This window comes from Falco cherrug, chromosome 8, assembly GCF_023634085.1.
Source record: "Falco cherrug isolate bFalChe1 chromosome 8, bFalChe1.pri, whole genome shotgun sequence".
Lineage (NCBI taxonomy): Eukaryota > Metazoa > Chordata > Aves > Falconiformes > Falconidae > Falco > Falco cherrug.
In genome coordinates this window covers 35,204,307-35,231,312 of record NC_073704.1, presented here as the reverse complement: position 1 = coordinate 35,231,312, position 27,006 = coordinate 35,204,307, and the positions used below count along the sequence as shown (strand labels likewise).

The 27,006-nt window shown below is 38.3% G+C and overlaps 1 protein-coding gene across 10 annotated transcripts in view; it reads left to right on the top strand.

The window, feature by feature from the left end:
* The window catches only part of NCKAP5 (NCK associated protein 5), a 245,331-nt gene that overhangs the window by 172,809 nt on the left and 45,516 nt on the right, over positions 1 to 27,006 (top strand). For 8 of the 10 annotated variants that reach the window (XR_008733526.1, XR_008733527.1, XM_055718342.1 and 5 more), the window contains 5 exons: positions 5,226 to 5,330; positions 8,796 to 8,987; positions 9,488 to 13,341; positions 14,033 to 14,210; positions 18,507 to 18,585. Coding sequence is in view for 8 of the 10 variants with exons in the window: in XM_055718342.1 (XP_055574317.1) it covers positions 5,226 to 5,330; positions 8,796 to 8,987; positions 9,488 to 13,341; positions 14,033 to 14,210; positions 18,507 to 18,585 (4,408 nt within the window). In the remaining 2 variants the exon portion in view is untranslated. The remainder of the gene's footprint in view (positions 1 to 5,225; positions 5,331 to 8,795; positions 8,988 to 9,487; positions 13,342 to 14,032; positions 14,211 to 18,506; positions 18,586 to 27,006) is intronic. The other 2 variants (XM_055718344.1, XM_055718348.1) reach the window with 2 other exon arrangements.

Below are 27,006 nucleotides of genomic sequence, written 5' to 3'. Positions count from 1 at the left end.
TTTTTGTATTACGAGCTGATTTAGCTTACTGAAATGTATTTTACATTTAATCCTTTAATACTCATTTTATGTATAACTTCCTCCTGTTACCACTGAGCAGTACTGCATGTTTGTGATAGTTTCCTGTATTTTCCACAGCTGTAGGTAAGACCAATAAATAACAATCTCCAACTGCTTGCTCATACCACTGTAAGAGTTATCCTGAGATTCACTTACTGTGTTTTAACCCCCGCCTCCCACCAAAAATAAATACAACCAGCAATAGTGGTAAGTCTCCTGCGATACAGCTGTTGAGAACCCTAGCAGCAACATAGGAGCAAACTGATTGTAGTTAACCTGTTGGACAGACCTTAAAGAATAACAGAATATTAAACATGAAAGACAACCTACATGTTCATACTAAATACAGTGGGGTATAAGACTTCTGAGTTGCTTTGCCTGTTCCAGCCTGAGCTGTGTAATGTTTCATGTTACACACTTTTGCCAAATATCAAGTATCTTCATTAGCAGCTTGATCTGTTGGAGATGGTGCCTCTAGCAAGAGAGAAATAGAAAAAGTAGCTTAGTGTGATGAATTAGCTTTACAATCAGAAGTTATATGTTCTTGCCTGCACCGAGGTGTATTAATAGCTTCTAGAGGCCTTAGAAGTGATGAGCATATAATTGTTTTGGGTAAGGGAGGAGTATTTTAAATGGTCAGAGTTCAAAAAGCTCATCCTAGATGTGATTAATTCATAGCTGCACTCTGCTTCTGATGGATATGACAGTTATGGATGAACAAGGGAACAGGAAAGTGAGATGGGTCAGGTAATGGGGGAAAAAAGTCTGCTAGAAGGAGCTCTGGCCTTTCATGAGCCTCTGTCACACCTGTAGGGACATCACCATATCAGCACTCTTCCTGTGTTGTACATTTTTTGGTACATTTTTTGAACATTTTTGGTGGAGTTACTAAGGCTTAACTCATTTAGTACAACAAGGGTAGAATTAGTAGTGATGTTGTGATGTTCCTGACTGTGGACTTGAGGGAAATCTTTACGTAGAGAATTATTAAAAATGAGTGGCGTGAAGGCTGCAGAAAAGGTATTCCCTGCCAGTCCAGTTACAGTTGTGGGGTTATAGAGGGAGCTGTCCAGAGTATACCTGCTCAGGTTTGTCATGCTGCAGGTAACAGCAACGATGGGAGGAGGCCACACGCACCAAACGAACATTACAGCTCTGGCACAGAGCACCAGGATGAAAATGTTGTCTTAGAACCTAGAGAGAGAATTTCTTTCTTGTGAGTGATGGACTTCGGCTCATGTGAGAAAAGGAAAGCCAATTGATTTAATAGCAATTAACTCATCCAATATTGGAAAGCCGCGTACAGTTTGGCATAATTCATTGACAATTGTTCTGGCGATGCTGCAGGCCATTAGACGTTTCAAAAAGGAGACGGGAACTGATAGATATTCTGCACAGATACAGTCAAGAGGCATAATCGTTAGGGGAGTCTCTCTGTAATATTGCCTCACGCCAGCAGGTAGTAGCCTTCTTTTATCTTCCTAGAAAGCCTTAATAAGGATGCTGCTGGGGGGAGGGGGAATGGACCTCCTATTTGATGGATTGGTTATCCACCTGCCAGATAATTGTATTTCCTATTGCACTTGATGTAATAGGTTTCCACCTAAATTATCAATTACTTTCGGGGGGTTTTGGGGTTTGGTTTTTTTTTAATGGGAATTACGGGAGTTAATCTTGACATTGAGCCACAAAGGGCATGGCCTTTTCTGTATCGATCTCACAGGTGAAGGAGGAGTCAGAGGCAGCCACAGAGAGGCCCCTTCTGCTCTGCCCTGGCCTCCCTGCCTCTCAGAACCCACTTACTGTAGAGGCACAGATCCAGGCTAGCTAAGATGCTATGAACTTTTTAGTGCACCCCTGCCCCGGCAGTACTTAGTACAGGATAATCTCTAAGCAAGTTGGCCCAGCCCATGCTGTATTCACTTCCATAAGGGTTTTCTTTTCAGCAGTCCAGTGCCTCTGATGGTTTCCTGTGTTCAGAGGGTCCCAGGCGTTCCCCACCATGTGCAAATATTGCTCAGTTTCCCCTTATTATATAGGGCACCAGCAAGTGGGGCAGATGACTTGGATTTATAGTTGTAACTCCTTAGTTTCATATTTAAGTATTTATTTAAATTGATGTGATCCTTTCTGTGGAAGTCATTCTGTGCTGTGGTCTACCTGTTGTTGCATTGCATCACGATAGCATCAACAGTGGTTTTAATATTGTACAATATTCAAGGCGGCAGTAACTCCTTGAGGTAGTTATGTGACTGTCATATGAAAGTAACCATGAAGGATGCAGTACGTTTTGCATATCTGAGAAGAAATCAGAGTCAAGATACATAATTAGCACAATCTGTTACTTGGTTTTAAATGGACCATTAGTGAGGTTCTTTAACAAATAGTAGAGTTTTTCCCATTATTGAGTTGGAAAATGGAGACGGAAAAAGAAAAAAAAATAAATGAAAGAAAAGCAATTTTCTTATCATTTTTCTTTTGTAATTGGATTACTTGCTTCAGTGCTGTGTGACTATATTTAATTAATGATCTCAAACTTTGTTATGCTGTTTATTAATGCTACTCATTGTGCTGGCCGTGTGTCTGTTAATTTGCATATGGGGGGGTAGGAAATATTCTGAATGTGATGATCTCTTGTTTGATACAGAAAAGTAATCACATTATACATCTTGAGAACACACTTTCCTTCTTTGTTAATCATTTTAGTGCTGATTCACCTTTGTTGTTACAGTTTTATAGAGTCATAGAGTCTAACACTGGGACAGATGATTCAAACACAGCATGACCCATGTGCAGCTCAGCCCTTCTGGTCCTCGAGCCAGTGTGGAGGGACCCCTGTAACTCCGAGCTGTTTACATCATGCTCTGCTGGGCTATGTCTTACCACTCACCAAGAATTATTTCTGGTTTCTGCCTGCTCCAGTTGGGCTGAACTCTGCTTTTAATGTCTGATGTGAACAATAACAGCAGCATGCTAAATTCCATCAGATGACATTATAGGGGTATATTTAGTTTCCTTTATTGAGATGTGTATATATTCCCATTTAAGTAATGAAGTATTTAAAATGCCTTGCTGGAAAAATGGGAAGATAATTTTACAACTTTAAAACTCCTATCATACTATTTATAGGATATTTATTTCTGGTATAATGTTCATCCATCTCAGGTGTCCCCAGTCATCATCTCTAATCCAAAGATCTGGCTATAGTAACTTCTGCTAAAATATTTCTGGAAGATAATCAGGTGACTGGTTTCACTGGAGAAAGTAATTAATTCCTCTGCAAAGACCAAGTACACCACGTGTTTATAACTCCTGGTTCTGAAAACAGTGGAATCCTCCTGGTGGTTCAGCATTGCAGTTGGAATTATTGTCAAGAATAACGTGTACTAAGTCAGTAAATCTGTGAGTTTGGGAAGGCATTTTACCTGGAGCTTAAATCTTGAACAAGCACCTGACAGTAGCTCTAGTAATAACACTTCAAAAAGTGTGTGCTGAGTAACTAGGCGATAGGCATTACTGATGTTAAAAAACACATAGCCTGGATGTAATTAATATTTATAATGAAAAGTGTCTTGGATACTGAGTGCTTGTAGCATTTTAATCTGTTCAACAATATATTGGACAAAATATGTTTATACAGGCTATTGATCGTTGAAAATATTTTCCATAATCTGTCTGCAACAGAATACCTCCTGAAGAAACCTGGATGAATATGTAACTCTTGAGGAATTCGTCCCAAATTTCTAATTAGTAGTTTTTTTAAAAAAATTGCTAGATTGTCTGAGATAGATGCCTGAAGCACAGCACGCAGATAACAGAGGCTGTAGGAATGGCCGCCTGCTTTGTTCTCTAGGAGATGAATTTCTGCAGTGGGTACCAAGAAAGTGGGCTGGGGAGTAGCTGGACATAAGATACTGTGTGATTGATGTTTCAGGTCCCTGCAAAGAACTGTCTTGCCATTACTACTGCTGCACAGGGTGGAAGGGCTTTTGTGACTGCAGATTCTTTTTCCCTCTTTGACCAGAGTTTTTGAATGGACAGGGTGATGGGCCACTCACACAACCTCAACAAGTCTGCATGGTTTGCGTCCTTCACAGGGTCTCCCTGGCAAAGCACCTTGGCAGGGTCTGCACCATTTGTTCCTCCAAGCTGAGTGCCCCAGTGCTGAGGAAGGGGTAGATGTGGTCTCACAGGTTGTGAGTCTGGAGGATTGATGGGAAAATGAAAAAGAGCCTGATCCAAAGTCCTTCTGGTTGAGGGAGGCTGGTGGTAGTTTAAGTCCTTTCTCATTAATTTCAATGGACTGTGAGTCAGATCCATACTGCCTGTTACATGATATGTTGGTCCAGTGACTGAGGAGACTGCAGATATTTCTTCTTTTGAAGTCTTCGGCCAAGGCATGCACATAAATCAGGGATTTTATTGAAACTGCAATTAAAACAAATCAGGCTTAATGCACACTGAAAGCCTTAGTAATTAGTATACAGGTGAACATGGAGGAAAAGGCACAAGCTTAGCCATCCTTCCAGGCAAAACTGAAAAAAGAACTGTGTATATAATCGAACAGCATGTGAATATTAATGCACAAAATCCTCTGAGTCCCTAGTTCCCTGATGCAATTATTTTCTATTCACATTAATTGTTCCTAACAGATGACATTAATGACTTTGAGTTAAAATGTGTGCAAAGGAGGCCTTCAGCAGATCAATGCTGTTTAAAAATAGGGTCACTTTTGCAATCATTCACTCAAGGTGTAACAGCTCGTAAATAAAACAACATTTACATGTTGATTGATTTATAAATGTTAATTTTGTAGTTCATTTTTATGCTTTTTTCCTGAAACCTGTCAAACTCTATGGATAATGCTGAGACTCGTGTTCATTTGTCATTGTTGCATGTGAAGTAATGATAAGTTGCAAAACAGAGACTAGGAGAAAAAGTAGAGTTTGTTTTGGATGAAGAATGATCTGTTCTGCAGACAGGAAATCCTGGACAAAGTAAGCACAAAAAGCAACACTTCAAATTAGAACAAATCCTCTTTTACCTCGGGGCCTTCATTTCCCTTGAAATTTAACAGCAGAGTTAGGAATTTTAAAAATGCTGATCTACTGCATATTTGACAAATGCTTATGCTTTGCTCATTCCCTTCTGCCCCCCTCCCCCAGAAACTCCATTCACGCATCTTAGACCTCTCATCTGGGGATTTGCTTTCAGAAGTAGAAAGAAACAGAAGCCTGATGCAATCTCGAACTGCTGATGCTCAGATTCACGTGAGTTTTTGTGCTGTCCTTGTACCCCTCATTTGGAACCCTCCTTTTTACTTCTGAAGTCTGATGTCAGGGATGAGCCATAAAGCTGATCCCTGAATTGAAACACTGTTGAGGCAGATAACAATACTTCTTCTTCCTTCTGTTCTCTGAAATTCAATATTGTGTCCTCAGTGGATATAGTAAGCAGATAGTGTCACTCTGTGCAAAAAAGCGTAAATCTTAGCAATGTCCCCAGTATACCTTTTTGGGTATTGATTACATCTCAGAATCTCTGAGAAATGGTCAAGGAGCTTTTTATTAAAGCCCATACACCGTATTATTCATCCTACTTTTATGATATATTATGTATGAACTTTTAAAAATTCATGGGCTCTGCATTTTTATTTTTTTTTTCAGATGGGGTTAGCTTTGTGCTTATTTGGCAAAACATTAGCCAGTGTGGCTTTCAAGTTTCATTGTCAAAGAGCAAAGTAGCTTAAAAAACAAAAGCCACGTAAAGATAGAGGGAAACAAAGAGGACAAGAACAGAACATTGAACCTGTGCGTGTCTTTGATCTTGAAGTATAGTAGTGTCAACAAAAATGTAATCTTCTTTAGAATACATACTTTCATGAAAAGGCATTGTTTCAGAGCTTCACAGAAAGTCTAACGACCCCTTGCATTATATGTAATTAAGCCTTCAGGTTAGGTTTTTCTAGTGCAGAGTTTTGTGTCTTTAATAGTCTGATTCTTTTAATTTTCTGTGATTTCTAGCAAAAATTATGTGTTTAAATTTTAATACTGCATTCAGGCCTTTTTACTCTGATTTCTTTAATGGTAATGACTTAAGAGTCATGATTACAAAAAATGAAAATTTCAGCATGTCAGTTAATAGACCCATATGCAAGTTAAATATATTTAATTAATGCATTATAAACACATGATTCAAAGTACTTTCTCAGATAATTTAGAGAATGAAGGCAAATTGCAGGAGATAATTCTGCTTGCTCTTTAGCGGTCTGAATGCAATCTAGAAGTTGGGTAGATATCCTACTTCAGAATCTGTACTGACATGGTAGGGTTTGCACACTTTCTCGTCTCTCAAGCGATAAAGATGACTACAGTAATTTACTGTCCTTTCGTTTTCCTTATCTATCTCCATTTCTCCCATTGCTAAAACTGTGGGACCAAATGCCTTTCTCCTCTCTTTAAGTACAAAGGAAACAACGTGAGGCGATGAAAGGCTCTCAGAGTAGCTGAAGATGACAGGAAGGGAAGGCAGTACTTGTCACTCTGCTGTGATCTCCTCTTTTCTCCTACAGGAGATTGTTGTAGGAATCTTATTTTGTAGGCCTCTTCCCTTAAACACCATGATGACTGGGACACAGCCTAGTATAAAGAGCAGAAATTTGACATGACGTGTTTTTCCAATGCTACAGCTGAAAGGCAACAAAATAGCCAGAACAAGCAGATGCTGTCATTGGCCTCTGCACAGTCAAACTTACAGGGAATGACGCAGACATAGCTGAGGAAGCTGATGAGAGAGGGTCTCCCATGGGAACCATGATGTCAGAAATAGAGTAATTTGTCTTAACAAAGCGAGGTAGTCTGTTTCAGAGCCAAAAACATAGGCATCAGCCTGCCTCTGATGCTGAAAGATGTATTCTTCCCAGAGCCAGTGGATTTGAAGTCTTTTCCTCCTACAACCATTTGACTTCCTAGGAGAACATGTACCAATAACTCCCAGAGGTGAAATGTGCTCCTGCTACCTCAAAATGATTTTCCCATTCATAGGTTTTGCCTGTGACAGAGAATAATGATTTGCCCTGTAGTTACGTTTGTCAAAAACAGAACATTATTATGTCAGTTGAGCAATGAACAGCTGTACTGATGAACTCCTCAGCAGTAAAAATTCTGCTCTCTCCCATTTAACTGAAAAAAGGTTCAACCCTAGTAGTAATAAATGGGAGGACATGGGGAAAGAAATGGAAGAAATTAGCAGGAGGCCAACAAACATGTTACTGTATGAGAAGTGCCTACAAACTGGGCATTTTCCCAGAGATTTGCATGAAGAAGCTGTGTCTACTGCATATACAGTTTTGATAATTGTTTTGTGGATTTAATAACTTTAGATTTCTTGTGTCTTTCTCCATATAAAGGTAAAATTTTCGTCTAAGCAAAATTAATCTGGGGTATATCTATGCACAAAAATCAATAAATATTAATTGAGCTTGCCTTAATGAAATACAAAGCAAAGTTTTATGAGAGTCATGGAATCATAGAATCGTTTAGGTTGGAAAAGATCCGTAAGATTGTCGAGTCCGGCCATTAACCCAAAACTGCCAAGTCCACCAACAAACCATGTCCCTACGTGCCACATCTACACATATTTTAAATATCTCCAGGGATGGTGACTCAACTACTTCCCTGGACAGCCTGTTCGAGTGCTTGACAACTCTTTCAGGGAAGAAATTTTTCCTGATACCCAATCTAAACCTCCCAGAGTGCAATTTGAGGCCATTTCCTCTTGTCCCGTCGCTTGTTACTTGGGAGAAGAGACCAACACCCAACTCGCTGCAACCTCCTTTCAAGTAGTCATGTCACCCTGTCTGCCGTTCCTGGTAATTAAAAAGATGTCTGATTCTGTAAGGGAACTGGAGAATAGCATAACAGAATGGTGTAAGCACTTAACATTAAAGAAGCTCTAACACTGTTAGGCACAAGAGTATTAGTTTGAAAACAAATTAAAGGCATCCTAGATACTCCTACAGAGGTTTAATATTTTACCTAAAGTGCTATCTGCTCTTCATTACTCTCTTCCTCAAAGCTGGCACTTAGTCACAGTCAGCTGAAATTGCATTTGGAGAGGGGCGATAACTACACAAGTACTAAAGGCAGCCATAAAGTGTCAATAAATTGCATAAGCAAGAGGCTTCAGCTGTCTGCGAGCGACACAAAGATGGATTGTCCTACGTCAGAGAGTTTCTTAGACAAAGCTTTGAACTAGATAGGAAACCAAAATTAGACTGTAATGGAGAGATTCCATTCTCAGTGGACATTCTGGTTGGGATACTAAATTAATTTACCTTGTCCAGGGTGTACAGCCTCATCTGTTACATTGTGGGCCTATAATGCAGTTGTCAAGATGTACTTGTATTCTTATAACTTTGTTTTCTGTATCTTACTGGAGCCCGCTGCTTATGTACAAAACATAATTCAAATAGACTCAGAATAATCTTTAGCAAAAGAAGAGCAGAGTACTGGTTTGAGAATAAAGAAAACATGGAGGATGGTGGATTTGCCCCCCAACAAATGAAAATATTAGCAATTTTTAATTTACTTCTCTGTATTAAATTCCCCAGATGCTAGTGGCATAACAGGAAGGTGTAAGTAGCTTAATTGCTTATCTTTGTCCTTCTTAATCAAGGGGAAGTTAAATGATCTTTTTCCACCCATAAGATATTTCTCTTTCTTCTCATATTTTAGGAATGCCAGCAGAATGTGAAATCCAGTATACCTGTCTTGAAATGCCAGAGTCAATTAAATATGACAGGTCCTATCCGCCTGTATCCCCGGAGCAGCTGCAGTAGCAGTGAACTCTCCCTCTCAAGTGCTTGCAGTGAATATTCCAGTGGTTCCTCATACACTTGGAATGATGGAAAGATATGCAGCAAAAGGGTAAATCAAATGAATTTTCTTCATTTATTAGCTTAACTTAATTCGAAACAAGATTAACTGAAAAGCTGCCTATTTCCGATTTTTTTTTTCACTTTCCTTTTCCTATTTAAACAGTTGTCACTAAACTCAGTAAGGGTTCTCTTCCCTATGTCTCCCTCCCTCTCACTCTCCCCCCTTTTAACTTTTTTTAACAATTCCATTATCACTCAAATTTGCTCAGTTTCCTCATTTATTCTGACATTTATTCTGTCTTTCACAGTCCAAATTATTTCTCTTCTTTATCTTAATCCTTCCATTCATATTGTTCTTCCTACAGGTTTCAAATGCACTGCAGCCTTCACACCACTATGAAATCCTTTATTAAAAAAGAACGTTGCTATTAATAGCAGTGGATGAAATGTAATGTCCTATGCAACTCGTGTATCTCTTTACTAAAATGGTGACACATTTTTATTAACAGCACTTGTAAGTAATGTGTGAGTTTCATTTTGTTTTAACAGTCATCCGTGAGCTGGGATAAAAGAGTAAGCATTGGTTCTTCGCTCCCGAGCAACCTCTCAAGTCCTGCAGATGATCTACCTCCAACTCGTATAAAGGAAAACCATATCTTAGAAGGGCTAAAAAAATTACAGAAGCAAAAAGTATTACTTGAATCACCTTCAGTAATATCAAAGTGGGGTTACAAAGACTGTATGAACTCTAATGAAGGAATATATTCCCCTGGAGTTAAATGTGGCAGCCATAATGAACAGACTCATTGTAAGCCCATGGAAATAGGAAGTATTTGCATTGAACATAACAAAACTTTCTCTTATGATTCAGATTTGCATGATGATGCAGATGATGACTCTTCATCCTTACTGTTGCTGCAGGAAGCACCAAGCAAAGACTGCAGGACCTGCTGTAACAAATTAACTCACAGTGTTTCTGACAGTCTCTTTGACTGGGATCCTAATAGGAAACACTTGCCAGAAAGAAGTTCATATTTTAATTCGAAGGAAAGACCTGAAAAATTGACTAGTTTTGTCAGCGGATTTCAGGCAGAAGTAAAATCATGCACCAGAGCAAAGCTGCCTGAGTTAGAGTTAAATCAAAGCCATGCTAATATAGGCTGGAAGGACCTTAATTTTCAGCTTTCAGACACTGATGACAATGAAGTGTTGGATGAATTGCATATAGAAAGCAGTGATGAGAAAAGTCCATCAGATTTATTAGCAACTCCTTTTACTGAGAAGTACACAAAGACATCTGACGTGCTCAAAGTCGTGGAGAATTCTCAGTTTGTATCTACTGACAAAGAGGAAAACCAGACATCTTCTCACTCAGACATTAGGCCAAAGACATGTAATTTCATTAAACAACAAAAGGTTATAAAAAAGACCTCTTCTGAAGAGTGCATTACGGTAATATTTGATGCTGAGGATGGTGAGCCTATTGAATTCAGCTCACATCAAACTGGAGTTGTCACTGTAACAAGAAATGAAATTTCAATCAACCAGCCACAAACTGCATCCAGTGCAGAATATACTGAACTTATACCTCAGGGAATAACTGACTTGCTGACGGAAACCAGTGCTAGAAACTACACTGCTTTAGAAAGACCTGAAGATGAAACCGAGAAAAAGGTTCTTGAAGATAATACAGGGAAGAAAAATACAGTTGTCCCCATGACCTGCAGTGAATCTTCACGCTGTGGAAAAGTGACACTGCAAAATACTCCACGACAAAAACTAGTGAAGCCAGTGTATGATGTGTCATACAAGGCAAATTCAAGCTCCACTGCACATGCAGGAATCAATCAAAAGCCAAACTTGACTAAAATACCCAGCAGAGGTAAATTTTCTCCACAAAAAATTGCAGTGATGGAGAGCAAGGAGACACCTGTAGCTCAATCAGTGGGCCCTGCAACCCTTGAAAAATCACCTGCTCTGCCACCTGTAAAGCTTTCAAGATTCAAAAAGGCACAAAGTCCACCTCGTAACTTTGACTCAAAAGCTGACTTTCAGGTTCCAAAGCCCCCTGTCTGCCCTCTGCCTGGCTTGAAACGTCCAGGCAGAGGCGATGGGCCAAAGTGTCCAAAGAGCCAGAGTCCAGCATCACCACTGTTGCCTCAGCACCTTATAGAGCCTAGTGACTATGGAGAACCCCCAACCAGAGACTTCCATTGTGATTTAGCAACTGTAGAAGCCCGATCACCATCCCCACCCATTCCTCCAGGCAGGTCAACATCCCTGTTGATTCGGCCTAATTATGCTTATTCACCACCTGTAGCAGTAAAGTTAGGAGGAGCTGGTCCCAGTGAAAATGCAAAAAATGTACTGAAATCATCACCGTTAAAAGGAACTGTGAACTCTGGCTTTCATAATCAATCTAGTCATGAAATGCAAGCAAAAAATATATCTTCTGGGGCCAAAATTGAATTATCTTACCTTCAAGAAAATGCAGAAGCAATTATGCAAAATAAATGTGTATCTCAGCAACCCCATAGTGCATACCAAGGACTTTCCAAAGTTTCTGTGAAGCAAGTCTGCCCAAAAAGCCCTAATCAGCTGGGTCTCCACAGGAATCATGAATTTTCCAACACAGATTTTCAAACAACCAGGTCCTTTTCTCTGGGTTGTCCGTCATTGGAAACCACTTCATCACAAGATGCATATTCCAGCAAAAAAGATATTTCCAGTGACAGTGGGGTAGATCAGCCACAAAAGATGCCAAGCGTTCTCCCCACAACTCCTCAGTGTCATACAACAAGCACAAGTGAGCCGTTACTATCTCAGGTGAACAATTCCCCATTGTCAACACTGATTCATGGTACTGATGCTCCACATGCTACCCAAAACTCTAATGAGAAAGGAATGAAAACCCGTCTCCCTGTAGGCCTGAAATTATTTGTCAAATCTCCCCAACTTCTCCGAAAGAGCTCTACTGTACCAGGGAAGCAGGAAAAAGACAGTATAAATGCAGCTTCCAAAAGTAACGTGAGTTCAAGTAAGTACAGGCAAAATGAATCTATATGCATAACCTCCCGAAGTGCAATGGATGCTGAATTAAAAGACTCTAAGTCTGATACTGAAATCAAAAATCATCTTACTGTGGGACTTGGTATGGATACAGCGTCACCTCATTCACATGAAAACTGCAGCTTGGTGGTAGACAGAGTAGATGGATTAGAAAACAGATTAGTTAAGAGATCTGTTTCTTCTAGCAACAAGTCTCACTTGAAACCAGCTCTGGGCATGAATGGAGCAAAAGCTCGTAGTCAGAGTTTTAGCATTCATACAGGGGAAAAGGCATCTGCCCCCGTGACAGAAGGTCTTGGAAAAGTACGAACTCAGATTATTACAAACACTTCTGATAGAGGAAATTCTTTAACAAGGCAGAACTCAGCCATGGAAGGACTTCAAATCAAAGCCGTTCCTGGGTCAGCAGTGACACCAGAGACTCTTTCATATACTCCTAAAACCACAGAGAATTCTTATTCTAGACAAGGTTCTCTTGGAAATATAAGCAGTTGCAATAGCCAGCATGGAAGCCCGAGCAAATTGCCCTTCAGATCATCTCCAAAAGCAGACTCGTTTCATAACACTTCAAGATGTGATGGTAACAAACCATTTTCTCAGAAAGATGCACGCAGTCTATCTGTCCAGAGTGAGAAAAGCACTGAAAGTTTTAAACATGAAGCTCTAAGTAAAAAAACTGTTCTGCCAGCAGAATTGGAGTTAGAAGCGTCAGCTACTGTATCCTCCAAACAAATTTCATCATTTCAAAGCTCAGATGGAATAAAATGTCCTCATAAACTGGAAGTGACAAAGTCACGTAGACAGCAAATGTCTTTAAAATTAGCGGAAACCTCTGAGAAGGTTACCCATGTTTTGAGTTCACCGGCTCTGCAACCTACAATAGAGGAGAAAGTCATGTTATGCATCCAAGAAAATGTGCAAAAGGGTCAGGGACAAACCAAATCTCCCACTGTGGAGACTAAGCAAAAGACTGGGCCTTCTATAGCTAGTTGGTTTGGCTTTCGAAAGAGCAAGCTCCCAGCACTGAGTAGCAGGAAAGCTGATGTTCCTAAAACAAAGGTAGAAAAAAAAGATGTAAAAGTTTCAGGATTTGGAATTAAGCAGGCAAAATTAGAGAGAAGAAAAGAAAAAAAGAAAACTGAACAACACTGTGAAATAGAAAATGAAATTAACAGGAAAACAGACAACAGTGACATTTTAGCTGATGTCATGGAGAGCAAAATTATGAAACCTTCACAAGACATGCCTGGTGAGATTGAGTGTGAACAAGTCAAAGGTTCCGCCATGGCTACATACTCACCAAAAGACAGTTTTATGAAAGAGCTTTTAAACAGGTAAAACTCTGGAAAGCAATTTGAGATGCGTTGTTGTACACTGTAGCTTTACAGATGCTGAGATGCTAAGTTCAATGTATGTTCCTTTTAGACTAAATGCATAGTAGCAGTCAGTAGGTACACAGCCAGAACTTTAATCTCTACATGAAAAAAACATTAATAATGAAATTATAATTTTGTTTGTGTGACTTTGTTAACCAAATCAATCATCTTTGAAATGAAAGAATGGCAAGTTACATCCAAGTTGATAGAAATTCAAATGATTCCAGAAATCAAGAATCTAGGCAGATGGTGTGTAAAGATAGAGGATAATTAGGTACATGTTTTAATGTATTCCTTCTTCATGTATGGTTACCAGCAAACATGTATTTGCTAACTAGTCAGTATTAATTACATTTCTAGCTACTGCAATTTAGTCACAGAACTTAGCAATTGCTATACTGTGTTTTCACGTTTGCCCCACAGCAGTCCCAAATATAATATAAATCATTATATGTGAAAGGCTAAATTGATATACTACCTGAAATTGCAAGTGACAGATTTGATCAAGGCTAGTTAGAAACATTTATCACTCAAAGGTCTAGAGACAGAAAGATACAGAGAGGTTACTTTAAACATTAAAGGAATGGGAAAGTAGAGTGATTGAAGAAGGGCAATGTAATTTATCAGAGGAATCACTCTCTACCTGCAGAGTTGATAAGAAAGCAGCTCAGCAGACAGAAAGTGGATCAAATAATGTTTCCTACAGGAGTGTGTCGAAGGGCAGCTCCCAGGGCTCCTCTCTTCACAGCAACTCTATCAGCGCTCAAGGAAACCACAAGAAAAACAGCAACACAAAAGCTGATATGGAAATGCAGAATCAGACCCTGGTAAGTGCTTTAGTACATGAAAACATTATTACCTTTTTTTTAACTTTTGGATGAGTTCCTTATTGCCAGTACAGACAAACAGGATAATAACTGTTTATATATGATAGAAAGATTTTGTGTAGCTGGAGAATTGTGAATTAATACAAAGGTTGGCATCTTGACTATAGGCCAGAATATACAGCTAGTCATGAAGATCCTGCTGCTTCTGCTGAAAATTCAGTTCCAGTGGAGATATATGTACAATGATGCTATAATCATACTGTAGTAGAGTGAAATAACAGGATCCTTTTTTGGTTGGAATTTTTTTTTTTCAGTTTTTCCCCTTTCCCTGAAAATTGCATGCCAGTGTTGAACATTCCTCTGAACATTATAGAAGTCATTAAGCCTAAAAAGTGCACTGCATATAGCGAAAAGGTGAAGTATTTGACCATGTTTGGGAATATTTGTCACTTAAGAGGGAGTCTCAAAGCAAAAGCATCCATTTGACCCACATTTCTCTTTGTACCATGGAAAATCTCCCTGTTAATGCCCTGTAGTTCATTTTATGCTTCAATAAGGTACTAACTATACCTGATACTTTAATTTACCCAGAAAGCAGGAATGTTGCAGTTTAGAAGAAAAATTATTTTCTATTAGTGGCTAGATTCTGGTTCTTGAAAGCTGCGAATGGCTAACTTTTATGCATCAAGAAGTGGATGCACAGAGTCTAGGATTGCAGCCTGAACTCAGATAATGGGTGCCCTTCCTTGTGAAGCATCTAATAATTAAGCGTAGAATTTACTTAGCAATTTCATGCGCAGAAAGGACCTTTCCCATGATGTTTTAAAGTACAAGCACCAGGAGAACAGAGATGCTTTAACTCGATGAGCATTCTTTTCTCATTCCTGATAGCTGTCTTGACAGTATTATTATGACAGTTATTAACAACGATCAAAATTTTCACAAAATAGTCTGAAAACTTATGCCAAATATAATACTAAACATGAAGTTAAGTCTATTATTTTTGTTGTTCTGATAAAACTGAGTTCTTGAGGTACAGGACATTCAACAATTTCATCTGAGAGAATTTCAAATACAAATTCTTTGGGATGTGTTTCAAGGGTAAAACAAATTTCAAAAAGCTTCATAATGGAACTGGAAAAACTCTTAGCTTAGTACTGGCATTTAGGATACATAAGGTTAAAGTATCTCACACAGTTTCAACTTCAGGCATATGTTTTTTTTACTTTAATGCAGATGCCTTTCCTAAGAACATCTGCAAGGTCATTTTTTAAAACTTACGGGAAACATATGCAGAATGAATGTGTTTGAAAACTTTTTCCTCCTGACTCCTGTGGTATCATCTCTTCTTTGAAAATGTAGATGTCTCCCGCATTATAAAACCACAAATTATAAGCATATCTAAGGCTGTCCTTGTAGTGTCACTGAAAGGAAAGAGAGAGAATGAAAGTCTGGAAATGTGCAATATGCAGGAAATTCAATCCAACTGATCTAGAACTTTGATAGCAAAGCAGAGCCCCTTATCAGAGCCACTCAGTTTAACTGTGCCCCATTTAATATGGTCCTGACAGCTTAGGGTATATCTTCACTGTACAGAAGTACAAAAATCTCTACACGTTGCTTCTACGATTTCTTTCTAACTTATTATTTTCTAATGCTGCAATAATTTGTTGTGCTTTTTGTCTGTCATTTTGTCATTCTAAATGCAGCAATAATAGTCATTTACGACTTTAAGTCTGTCTTCAAGAAACACACTTTGTTTTATGGGGGAACTACGAAGATTGTCCTTAATATACATAAATAATGGAGAAATGCTAAGCATACCATTTAGTTTTTAAGGACATGTTAGTCATGGGGAAAAGGCATTACCTGTCCTATACCATGCACACTTTTTTTTTGCTGGATATCGATGTATTTTTTGTATTGTTTTTGAAGATTAAGTTACATTATATGCTTCATCTTTTTGAGTTTCATACTGTATTTTTTGTGGCACTTAATTCCTGAAAGAAATATCTAGTGCCAAAAGACTGAGGGCATCTAGAATAACAGTATTAAAAATGTGCTTACAGTTCTTAATGCCAGCATATGAAAGAGATATACCTTAAGATTCCACAGTATGTGATATTTCATCTTGTCCTCCAAACTTCTACAAGAAAAACAATGGAAATTCTTTAAACTCAGAGTTCACGCATCTTATTACCATCATTTCCGGTTATTCTTTGGTGTCTGCTGACTTTGAAGCAGATTGCAAAGGGCTGGGAGATAGCTGTGACTGAAAACAGTCGCATGCAATGGAATGGCCTGTTGTGTGGTTTTTTGCTTGTAAAAAGACAAAATGAATGCTTTGGAGAAAACAGTGTAAAGCTTTTGAAAAGCCCTAAACTGTGACGATTTCTTTTCTTTTTGGAACAATGCAAAGTGCATTCAGTCATATGGGTTCAATGTGGAGGCTGCTGTATTTCAAAACTGCATAGCATATATATCCTGCTGCTTTAAATCCTGGCCATAACATTTTTTAACATTAATTTTCTAGCAGGTTTTTCCTTTCAAACCTATTTAATTTTTGATGATAAAATCTCTTCTCGTATGATGTGCCAGGTAAAGACTTGGGGCACTATTATGCCATAACATATGCACCAATTACCTCTGAATTCTGTTCATGCAAAGAATGTTATTGCTTGACTGCCACTGAATGTATGGAAAAAGCAATGTTTCACCAATGGCAGCCTTGTGCATTCACCTTCAGAGGGATACGCTTCCCGTTAGTGTTCATCAAAAAAGCACTTTGCTCTAAAGGCCAGCCAACAGAAATACATAATCCTTTAGCCCACACCAAGGATATTCCACATTCTCCAGTACTTTTTCATGTCCTTGGCTGGATTTTAAGGTGAGATACAATCATTTTTGTGCTGCACTGCTTCATTTCATCTTTGTGATTTTATTACAGCCCACAATAATTTAGAAAAGCCATGGGCTTTACTTTGTGAGGTGGAAGTGTGGCACCAAAATCAAGACACCAGGAGTTTTGTATAGTGTTGTCTGTCTGCAGTCTGTGTGTTTGGGGAATACCCAGAGATCTATCCTAATATTGTGAAATGTCACATCAGCTGCGAGCCCCAGACCGCCATGCAGTCTGCAAATGTGAGAAATTGTTCTACCCGTAATTCAGTGCCAAATGATCACATACTTTCCTCTTCATTTTCCATAGCCTGAAGGGTGTCATTTCAGAAGAAGAAAAGATGAATCAAATCTCTGGGATTAACAGATTATAAATGCACTTTTATAAATACAGAGAGCGAGTCTTTCATGCCTTGCTGAGACTAGTCACAAGAGGTCAATAGGGCTACTTGCATAAACCAGACAAGCAGAATATATACTATGATCAAAGATATGTCATGCAAACGATGATAAATACTACTGGTTTAGATTACAGAGCATATTTAATGTTATTGTGTATGTGGTGTAAGTAGTTTAAAACAGCAGGGAGTGATTAACAAATAATTTAAGATCTCTGAGATATTGAAAGTAATTTTTTCTGCAGTGCTGGCTTTCCTCCTCTCATCACCCTGAAAGTATCTTCATTCCAGTTTGATTTATATAGCCTGGCAGAAAAATATGTCCCTGGATCTGAATTATGGCCACTGATGGCATGTAATGGAGGGGGTTTTCACTGTATGGTTGGAAGATACTCAGATTATATATACACTTGGGAAACAGGAGCGCAGAAGAACAGAGCAAAAATATGCCTTCATCTGAAAAACAGAGTATCTAGGGGATTTGAATAACACATACTTGAATAGTATGTACAGGCTCTTAGTGTGCACTGCATTCTTAAATGATTTTTTTCTCTCTTTTTAGCTAATCAATGCTTTTAAGCAGAGGTGGAAACAAAACCACCAACGTTCAGTGAGAGAGATACCACATAACACATTAAGTTCACATTTTTCTTAGCATAAACTCTGAAATACAGTATTTCTAGAGAGAAATAAATACAAGGTCAGGAGAACTGAGCATAATTTTGTAACATTTCTTTTTAATGCAGAAAAAGACTTTACTTTTTCAGGAATTGTATCTTCCAATGGTATTTTTTGACTGCTACATATTGTGACTTCGAATTAAGTTAAAGTTGTTATCCTCAGATACTGTGCATAGAATGAGACAGGCTATATACTTGCACTCTTAGCTGCCCTATAACTTTACTCGGGTTTATTTCTGAAAAGATACTCTGTAGTTATCATGAAGCAATGTAAACAGAGTCACAGATGTTCTTCACTTTTGTTGTTGTACTATGTACAGGCTAAAGTAGTCACAGAAAACCTGCAAGAGGAAGAGGAGGACACCATGACAAGGACTACATGTCAGAGTCATGTGATAGGTACAAATTATATTTTACACTGGATTTTATTGCTGTCAGCTCTTGGAAAAAAACATGTTTAATTCTCATTACTTTATTTGTTTGCCCACCTAATGTCAGCTTTGGCATTCGTTTAGCTCTGTTCCTGGATAGCCAGATTTCACCATCTATGTAAAAGATTAATATATACCATTACCAATTGTGGATCAGTCCAATGCTTGATGAGGGGCTTTGGAATCTGGCTGTAAAAGATCTTTCAGCCTCCAAAGCTAGTGGGTTACATATAGTTGCTGAACTCGAGGGTTGCTGTGCATGATACTTCAGTGTGAATAATACTGATATACTGTAACTTTGTCATCTGGCCTTGAATTAGTGAAATTCAGAATAAAATTCTGAATAGCAGAATAATTACTGCCTTAAAGTAAACCAGAAGGAGTAGCAAACCAAATGTCTGTTCGGAAGATGTTAAAGCTGTTACTGAAAATAAAGCTGCCTTTGCTCTACACTTTTCAGGAGGGTAGCACCATCTGTCCTGCTTCTTGATTGGCGTGTACTAATTTTTAACCTCAGTACTTGTTAAAATATCTAATAGGCAACGGAGGACTAAACAGAAGTCTGTTTGGGGCCTGTATTAGAGCAGTATGTCACCAGTGTATGGAACTGACTCTGAACAAAAAGGACTCTGCTTTAGCAAGTCTGCTTTGCGGGCAGAGACTGCAGCAATAGTTACATCTGATTCAGTGTTTTAAGGACACTGTAACTGGTTTTCCTAGCCAGAAGCACTTTCATTTCATTAATGCTGTCAGCCTGGCAAGTAGGGCTGAGCAGAGGTATCGTGTAGAAACACATTTCTCTGTGGGGTAGTAGGAAAATGTTTGCATGCTTTATTGACTTTACATCCTTTTCAGTCCCAGATTCAGCCAAGTAAACTCTGCCTCTCTTACTTGCAGAAAAGATCCATATACTTTTCCCTTTCTAAGAACTCAGCCATAACTTGGCTCCATTACAGCAACTGCGTAACAAGAACTTTGAACAATGTAGTGTAAGACTGAGGGGATTCTGTGAGTGAGTAGGCACTAGCCCTGAAAAGAGAAATACATGCTTCTCACTCTGAATAAAGGGCTTAATTTCTGTTACTAGAAGTTGCCCAAAAGAGAAAAACTTACTTAGTAATTCCAAACACTTTTATTTATTTTCAGACTGAAATAATTATTTTGCCTCCACCTCAAAATTCTCAAAACTTTTACTTTGAATTGAAGTGTTTAGGTTTAATTTTTTAATCTAGATACTGAACAAGAGAAAACAGCTATTTGCAGAGCTTTTTTTGGAAAAGACTCCAGGGCTTCCTTGGTGTTCATCAGTGTAACTGGTGGTTGTGGCTGAGACCTAATTAATATATATTTTGATATATTACTTTGTTATTGGGTCCTGTAATACGGCACGCAGGTGACTTTTGAGGCTGTTAATATTTCGTTCCTCCCACAGGCACCAAATTTGAGTCTCTGACAGGACAAGGTGGTTATGGAGCAGGTTGGTTGGCATTCCCCAAAGTCAGTTGTGCTTTGGGTTCGTGAGGCCCTCAGTTAGCTGGGAGAGGTCATCACTGTAGGTCCAGCCCTCCTGCACACCCAAGTCCTTTTTTGCAAAGACCTTTTTCTTCACCTTTTCAGGACTGATGACATCTGTAAAGCATCAGGTAGATCTGTGGGCCCAAGTCTATACCGCTCCACAGTAAGTAGTGCGACAGAGATGCCAGGCAGTGCTACCCTTTGGAAATTGCTGTAGCTCGTACAAAGACCTTCCCATCATCTGAATTATACTAATTGCAAAAGCATCTTCTTTTCCATAGACAACGCCATCTCATAAAGGCTCAACACAGGATGCCGTGTATACCTATTCTGCCTTGTCAAACCATCTAGAATAACTCAAGTTTGCTCTGAGGACCTAGTTGTTAAAGTCAGTAAACTTTGGTGATGGGAGACATTATGTGCAATAGGTAGTATTGGCACAGTAAAAATAATAGAAGTCTAAGCAAATTTGTTTACATTAGCACAGTTGAGTCCTAATGCAGAATGTACCAGTCATTACTTACTTCAGCAGGACAAGCCTAAGCCTGGAAGATTAGAAGCATGGATCTAAGTGCACTTCCTGAATGCTTCTGTATCAGTATCATGCTATGATTTATTCTACTCTCGTCAGGCTGTGTTTTATCTTAAATTGGTATTTTTGCTGCTGTATGTCCACATTGCTCTTCTTGGATGCCAAACTTTCCTAGGTCTTGTTCAGATTATTTTACCAAATTCCTTGATACAGATTCTGGCATTTTTCTGACACAAAGGTTTTCATAGAAATTTACTGATTTTTTTCCAAGACTGAAACTCTGTACGGCTTTAAGAAACATTCATTTGGAACATTTCCCATGTCAGCTTGTAATTTTTAGTCAAAACCATATACAAGAAAAAGCTTGTGAAGATTATAAAGAACTTGTTGGTATGGAGAATTACCTGATGTGCAAGAGTGCCAAATTCTGCTTTCTTTGTTATCAACTCCTAAGCTTCTGGTTGTTCAGAAGCAGAAGGGAATAATACAGAAAGGGTGGCTCTGTAAATGCTATGCCTTGCTGCCATCAAGCACGCAATATTGAGCCAGGTCTTTAGTCTGATCAAAGAGAGCAGTTCCTGTCCCGGTGGAGGCTTTTGGTCTGTTGTTTTCCTGGAACAGTTTCACAGTGTTGGGGATTCTTCCGGAACAGGATCATCTTTGTAATCTTTGAAATCTTTAAAATTTCAATGGGCTGTAAATTCATTGCTTACTGCATTCTTCACCATCATAAACAGTTGTTTTAAGAAAACAAAGTTTGCTGTGGTTTGTAGCTGTACTTTAGTGTGTCGATTCTACTGGTTTTGATCTAAACAATTAATAAAATATAGCTGAATAAATGGAATATATAGAAAGGCTATGATTAAGCAGGGAAGATGTTCTTTACATAATAGAAAAACCAGGTGTTACTGTGATTGTCACTGTAAAATACCTAAATTGACATCAGTTCTGCCTAGTTAGCTAATAAACAAGATACATATAACTGAACAGTCTTCAAGGTTGGTATCATGTAAGACAATGCTGGTTCATCACTTTCTAATAATGAGATACTCCTGGGTGTGTTAAAGAAAATACGTGTAAAATGCCAGCTGCTAGGTTTTTAATTTATTGTCAGTTGTTGATCTAAACAAATTTAAGTATTTTGCTGACGCTTTGGATTTGCTAAACTGAAAGAATAAAAGAATGCACAGTGATATAAAATTGCCCTTCTAGTATACCTATATCTCAGGAACACTTGATCATTGCCATATGAAGCAGTCACTTATATTGTGCTATTTAAACATATATTGTGTATTTAAACATACATTTAAAACATTTTTTTAAAGATAAAAACAAAAATAGTTTTTACCCTGGATGCTTTTGCTGTACTGTCAGTGAGGATGCCAAATAGGCCCTGGCAGCACAGATGGTACCTGTGCTCCTGCTTCCCACAGGCAGGAGACCTAAGAATCCAGGAGTATCACTTTCAGTTCCAGTCATATTCAGAGCTCCTCACTCAAGCCCTTTGCAGGAAAGTAGTTGGATTTCAAAAGAGTGATGAAGTGGGAGATACTAAAGTATCTAGTATGAGGAGGGACATGATAAAAAGGTTGACTTTCCCTTCATGTCACGAGAGACTCCCCAGCTCAGACAGGTACAGCAGGATCTCCAAATATTCCTATAAATAAAATTCTGCTGTTGAATGCAAGATGATATGTCAAGCTCCTGACACTATTGTTTCCGTGTAAACATAAAAACCTCTTCATTTTACAAAGAAAAATAATTATGTTTCCCCCACGGGAGTAAGAAGTGTCAGTGTTTGTCTTGAATTTCCCCATTGTCACAATGGCCAAAAAAATTACAAGTCAATTACAAATTACACCTTTACATAGAGAAGTTAATAATTGACATGTTGAGAAGAAAAAAGCATTTGTGAGAAAGTTTAATGTTTCATATTTCAAGTACTGTTTCAAATTAGCAGCCACTCCTGGAAAAGTGTGATTGTATTAATTATAATGTATTAAGAGTTTTCATTGATAAACAGCGTCAAGGGAAAAGCCAAAAATCGATGGCACAAGCAAAGAAATGCTAAGTACTGAAGAATTCATTCTTGCAGAAAAATTCACATGAGAATACTATGGTATACAGTAACAGTCATACCAAAGACAGTTTCCTTGGTTATAATATTCATCTGTAGCAGCTAAAATATGGGCACCTTGAAGGATCAAACATACTTTTGGCTATACAGGTCTCTGCACAAATTACGAGGTTCCTGACCTTGTTTTCTTTTTAGGAATACATATATATGTAATAAAGAGGAAAGTTAGTCATAATTAATCTTACTATTCTTCAGGGTTGATATAAACCTATGCCGATGCTGAAAGAGGAAAGACTGCGTGTGCCATTTTCTCAGACATCAACACTTCAGTGATTTACCAAGTTCCTTGTTTGAAAGCTACATGTTAATTGTTTCTCTGGGTCCAGTTTCCTTTTCTCTTTTTCACCCCAAATGGGTGACAAATGCACTAGAGAAGCAAGTCAACATTGAATATGCTTTTTGGTAATTATATACTCAAGCTTCACAGAAGCCACCATCTCAGCATATTCTCAGCAGCCTAAATATGCTGATCAGAGGTGTCTGAGAAGGCTTCAGGTCTATTCTTAAACTTATACTCAGGTTTCAATACAAAGAAAGAGGATTTTTTAATGCCACAGATATTTCTATGTTTAAATACATTTATTCATCGTAGTAGATTTCCAGTGGTTATTCTATCCTTAGCAATTCCTAAATGAATCAAACAAGCACTTCTGGTCTAAAGCACTGGAGTTCAGGAAGTACATGCAAACACAGACAGAATTATTTCATTCAACTGGAAAGTTTTTGCTTTCAAATGTTATCTTTTAATATGTCACTGATTGAACTAAAAGGCCAGGTTCATTCTTTAATAAAAGCCTGTTGAGCTTTGACATCAGGGACATTACTGCAGGTAGGTTTTGTCCTTGAAATGACATCACTGGTAAAAATAAATTAAAATAATCTGAACAGACCTGCAGTTCGCTGGAGTAGTTGTGGGTACTCTGGAGAGCAAATAATTGGTAACGCAAAAATTGGTAGTAGCAACCCAAAATATATCTGGGTGGTTTTGGTGCTGTCTGCTCCACTGGAAGCACAAGATACTACCTACTGAAGATGCATGGGGAGTTAATTCCCTGAGGCAGGCTGGGGTTAGAATCCACAGTGAAAAGGTTCACAGTTCTTGGAAAGAAATTATCTAACTGTGGCATTGACCCCTGTTGTTTGTTTGGAGTATTGCAGGTGAAATTCAGAGCCAGACAAAGATTATGAAAATAAATGTAATCAGAATTTTTGAAACTTTGAAGAATGACTTGGGTCTAATTTTTGTCAGATTTTTATTACAGATCCAGGTCAGTTGCTCAAAATTGAATCATCTAGCATTAAATGGTAACCTTGTAGATACTTGCATTTCTATGATACAGAAAAAGCACCTGCAGATATTTAAAAGGGGTTTGAAAAGTATCTAACTAGAGACCTTGACTTCCACACTATCAAAGCAACATTAAAAGTCCATTGTAGACTTCGCTGCTTTGTGCTAGAATAAAAACACACACTGAGGTCACGGGATTCTTTTGTATCTCTGCTGTAGCCCAGCACTGAATTCCATTAAAGTTCCTGATAATCATCTGCCTTTTAGCAGGCTTTATTATCATTTTTTCTACTTTCCAAGAACAACCTTGTAGAAGGGTTTTGCAGTTTAATTTAAAGGCAATCTGGTCAGAAAAAGGAAGGTCTGTCTTTTAAGCAACTTTTTGGAGATTTGTCTTCTGTAGAGAACATTTGGTTGAATCCCTTAGATGCCTAATGTTCCAGAAAGGAAGTGTTGTTGGTATTTTATATGTTGCGTTGTGTTTTTAAGTCCACCCCTTTAAGCTTTATATGCAGCAAAGTGCTCAAACTACATTTTTAGTAGAAACCAGGAATGTCCTTCACAGTGAGTTTTATAGATAAGTTGCTAGCAACTTGATAGCAGTTTTACAGATATACTGATAGCAAATGTAGGACATGTAACATGCTGTAGATGTAAGTGGGTTTGACTTAAAATGAAATGTCAGCATTATAATTATTTGTGTTGAGGTATCATATACTAAAGATGATAGCCTTATCTGTGTATTCTGATATTGTTTTATTCAGCACCCAGCAGTGATACTATGAAACTATATATATATGAAAATAAAAAAACACATTTCATAAGCAGAGTTTTCTATGAGGAGAAGAACCTGCATTCTTTCTAGTATCCCAGGTAAATTTGTTTGTCCCTGACTCCTCTTTTCTTTCTGGTTCTTCTGTATGGTTTTCACACAGATACACCAATTTACTGCCAAGATATTATTTTCTTACCTTTCCCATCATGTTTTTTCACCTGCATTGTTTAGAACTGGTGATCACTCTTTACTGCTTGTGTGGTGCCCCAGTATTGCTCATTATCTGACTCCCCACAAATCTAAATGACGATACAGAGCCTGCCTTTTTGTTTCCATACCAATACCATTTCTATTAACAGATCCTTGCTTCAGTGTCATCTGCCTTTTTTCTCTTGATTTCTTTCTGAAGTCTTGATCTGATGAACACCAGAACTGAAAAAGTATGTTTCAGATTTTATTTCTGCATGTGCCATGCACATACTCATAATGCTTAATTATGTAAGTTGTCCAATGGCCTTTTCCAAAACTTGATGAAAACAGTAGCAGTTCATCTGCTTGTTTAAAAAGCTTGTGCCAAGCTTTCCAGAAGCAAAAACGCTGGACACCCCCGCTGCCAAACAAAAACCTGGGGTTTATCCACCATTATGTAAACTACTAAAACTTTGGGTGCTTTTACTTGAGTTCTAAGTAAACAGCTATTGAATTCATGTTTTCTCACTCTCAGGGACTGGAAATAGATGTGAAAGAAACAAGCTTGATTAATGTGGTAAATACATTAAGTCAAGTCTGACATGTATCATCCTAAAATATGTCCATTGAGCCTGCAATATTTGAGCAAACACATTTATATTAAAGAACCCTCAAAACCTCGAGACAGATTAGGTGAGGTCTGTAAAGAATTACTGAGATAAATGTAACAGAATATGTGACAGAGGAAGGATGGTGAACAAATTCATCTGTATTACTGCCTGCGCATTCAGTAAAGAGAGATGATCCACATGACTGTGGAGAGGCAAAAGGATAATCCAGAAGTTGCTTAAATGTCAGGCCAATCCTTGGATGCCTCTAATGCATTTAATGAAAAACAATATTCAACTGATAAAATGTCTTTTGACCACAAAAGAAATCCTCTCTTGTCATGAAGTCTCAATGCCTGAGAAAACAACTTATCACTGTCAGTGTTAATTCCTTTCATCAGGCCATTGATAGAAGTTGAGAAGAACCATTTAGCTATCATCTTATCACTGATATAGCAGTTGAATCATTCATTTACACATGATCAGATAAAGGAAAAATGTTTGTTTTATCTTCCCCATCACCACCCAGTAAAGCTGTGGAATACCTAGAAGTCTCTACGTGTGAGGTTGCTGTCTGTAAAAGCCATCAAACGAAACCAGTTATCACCAAATCTGTTTCCAACCTGGGTCTGTTCCTATTTCAAATCTGCATCCTCAAAAATGTTATGTTTTGATACAAGTTGTATAAGGTATTAGATTTTTGATGAATCCCCTATACATGACCAATGGTACAAGTATGAATGCATTTACTTGTACATCAGTAACAAAGCCATTTCCTAAAGCCCTGTGTGCATGTGGAAGGTGAGAGGTAGGTGTTAAATCTGTAGGTGCTGACTGTTCTTTAGCAAGCATGCTTCCTGGGCTGGAGCTTTGAAACCAGGCATCAGTGTCGCAGGCAATTTAACATGCTGGCTTGCCATATCTAACTGTATGGATGTTAATCCAAAGGACTTGGTTCCCAATTGCTAAAACAATGATGAATTATTAAATACTAAAATAAGCTGCTTGCCTCTAGCAACATCAGGATCCAGACTTGTTCATGAAAACAAAACAAAACAAAAAAGCCTCAAAACCTAGTGCCATAAGGGGACTGGAACTTATGGGAGAGACCCTCAAAATGCCCTTATCTGTCATGGTCTCACTGTCCTTCAGGCAGGAGGTATGTGTGGAAGTACACAAACAGAACAGAGCTTGGCTCAGTAAAAAGCAGATACATTTGTACTTGCACTGACCTGAATACCTCTGTCAGTTCCTCAAAGTTTATGCCATTTCATGCCTCCATCTAATATCCCCAAAGCATTAACATCTTAATGCAATAATCAAGCACTGTTCTTCCCCTTTTGTA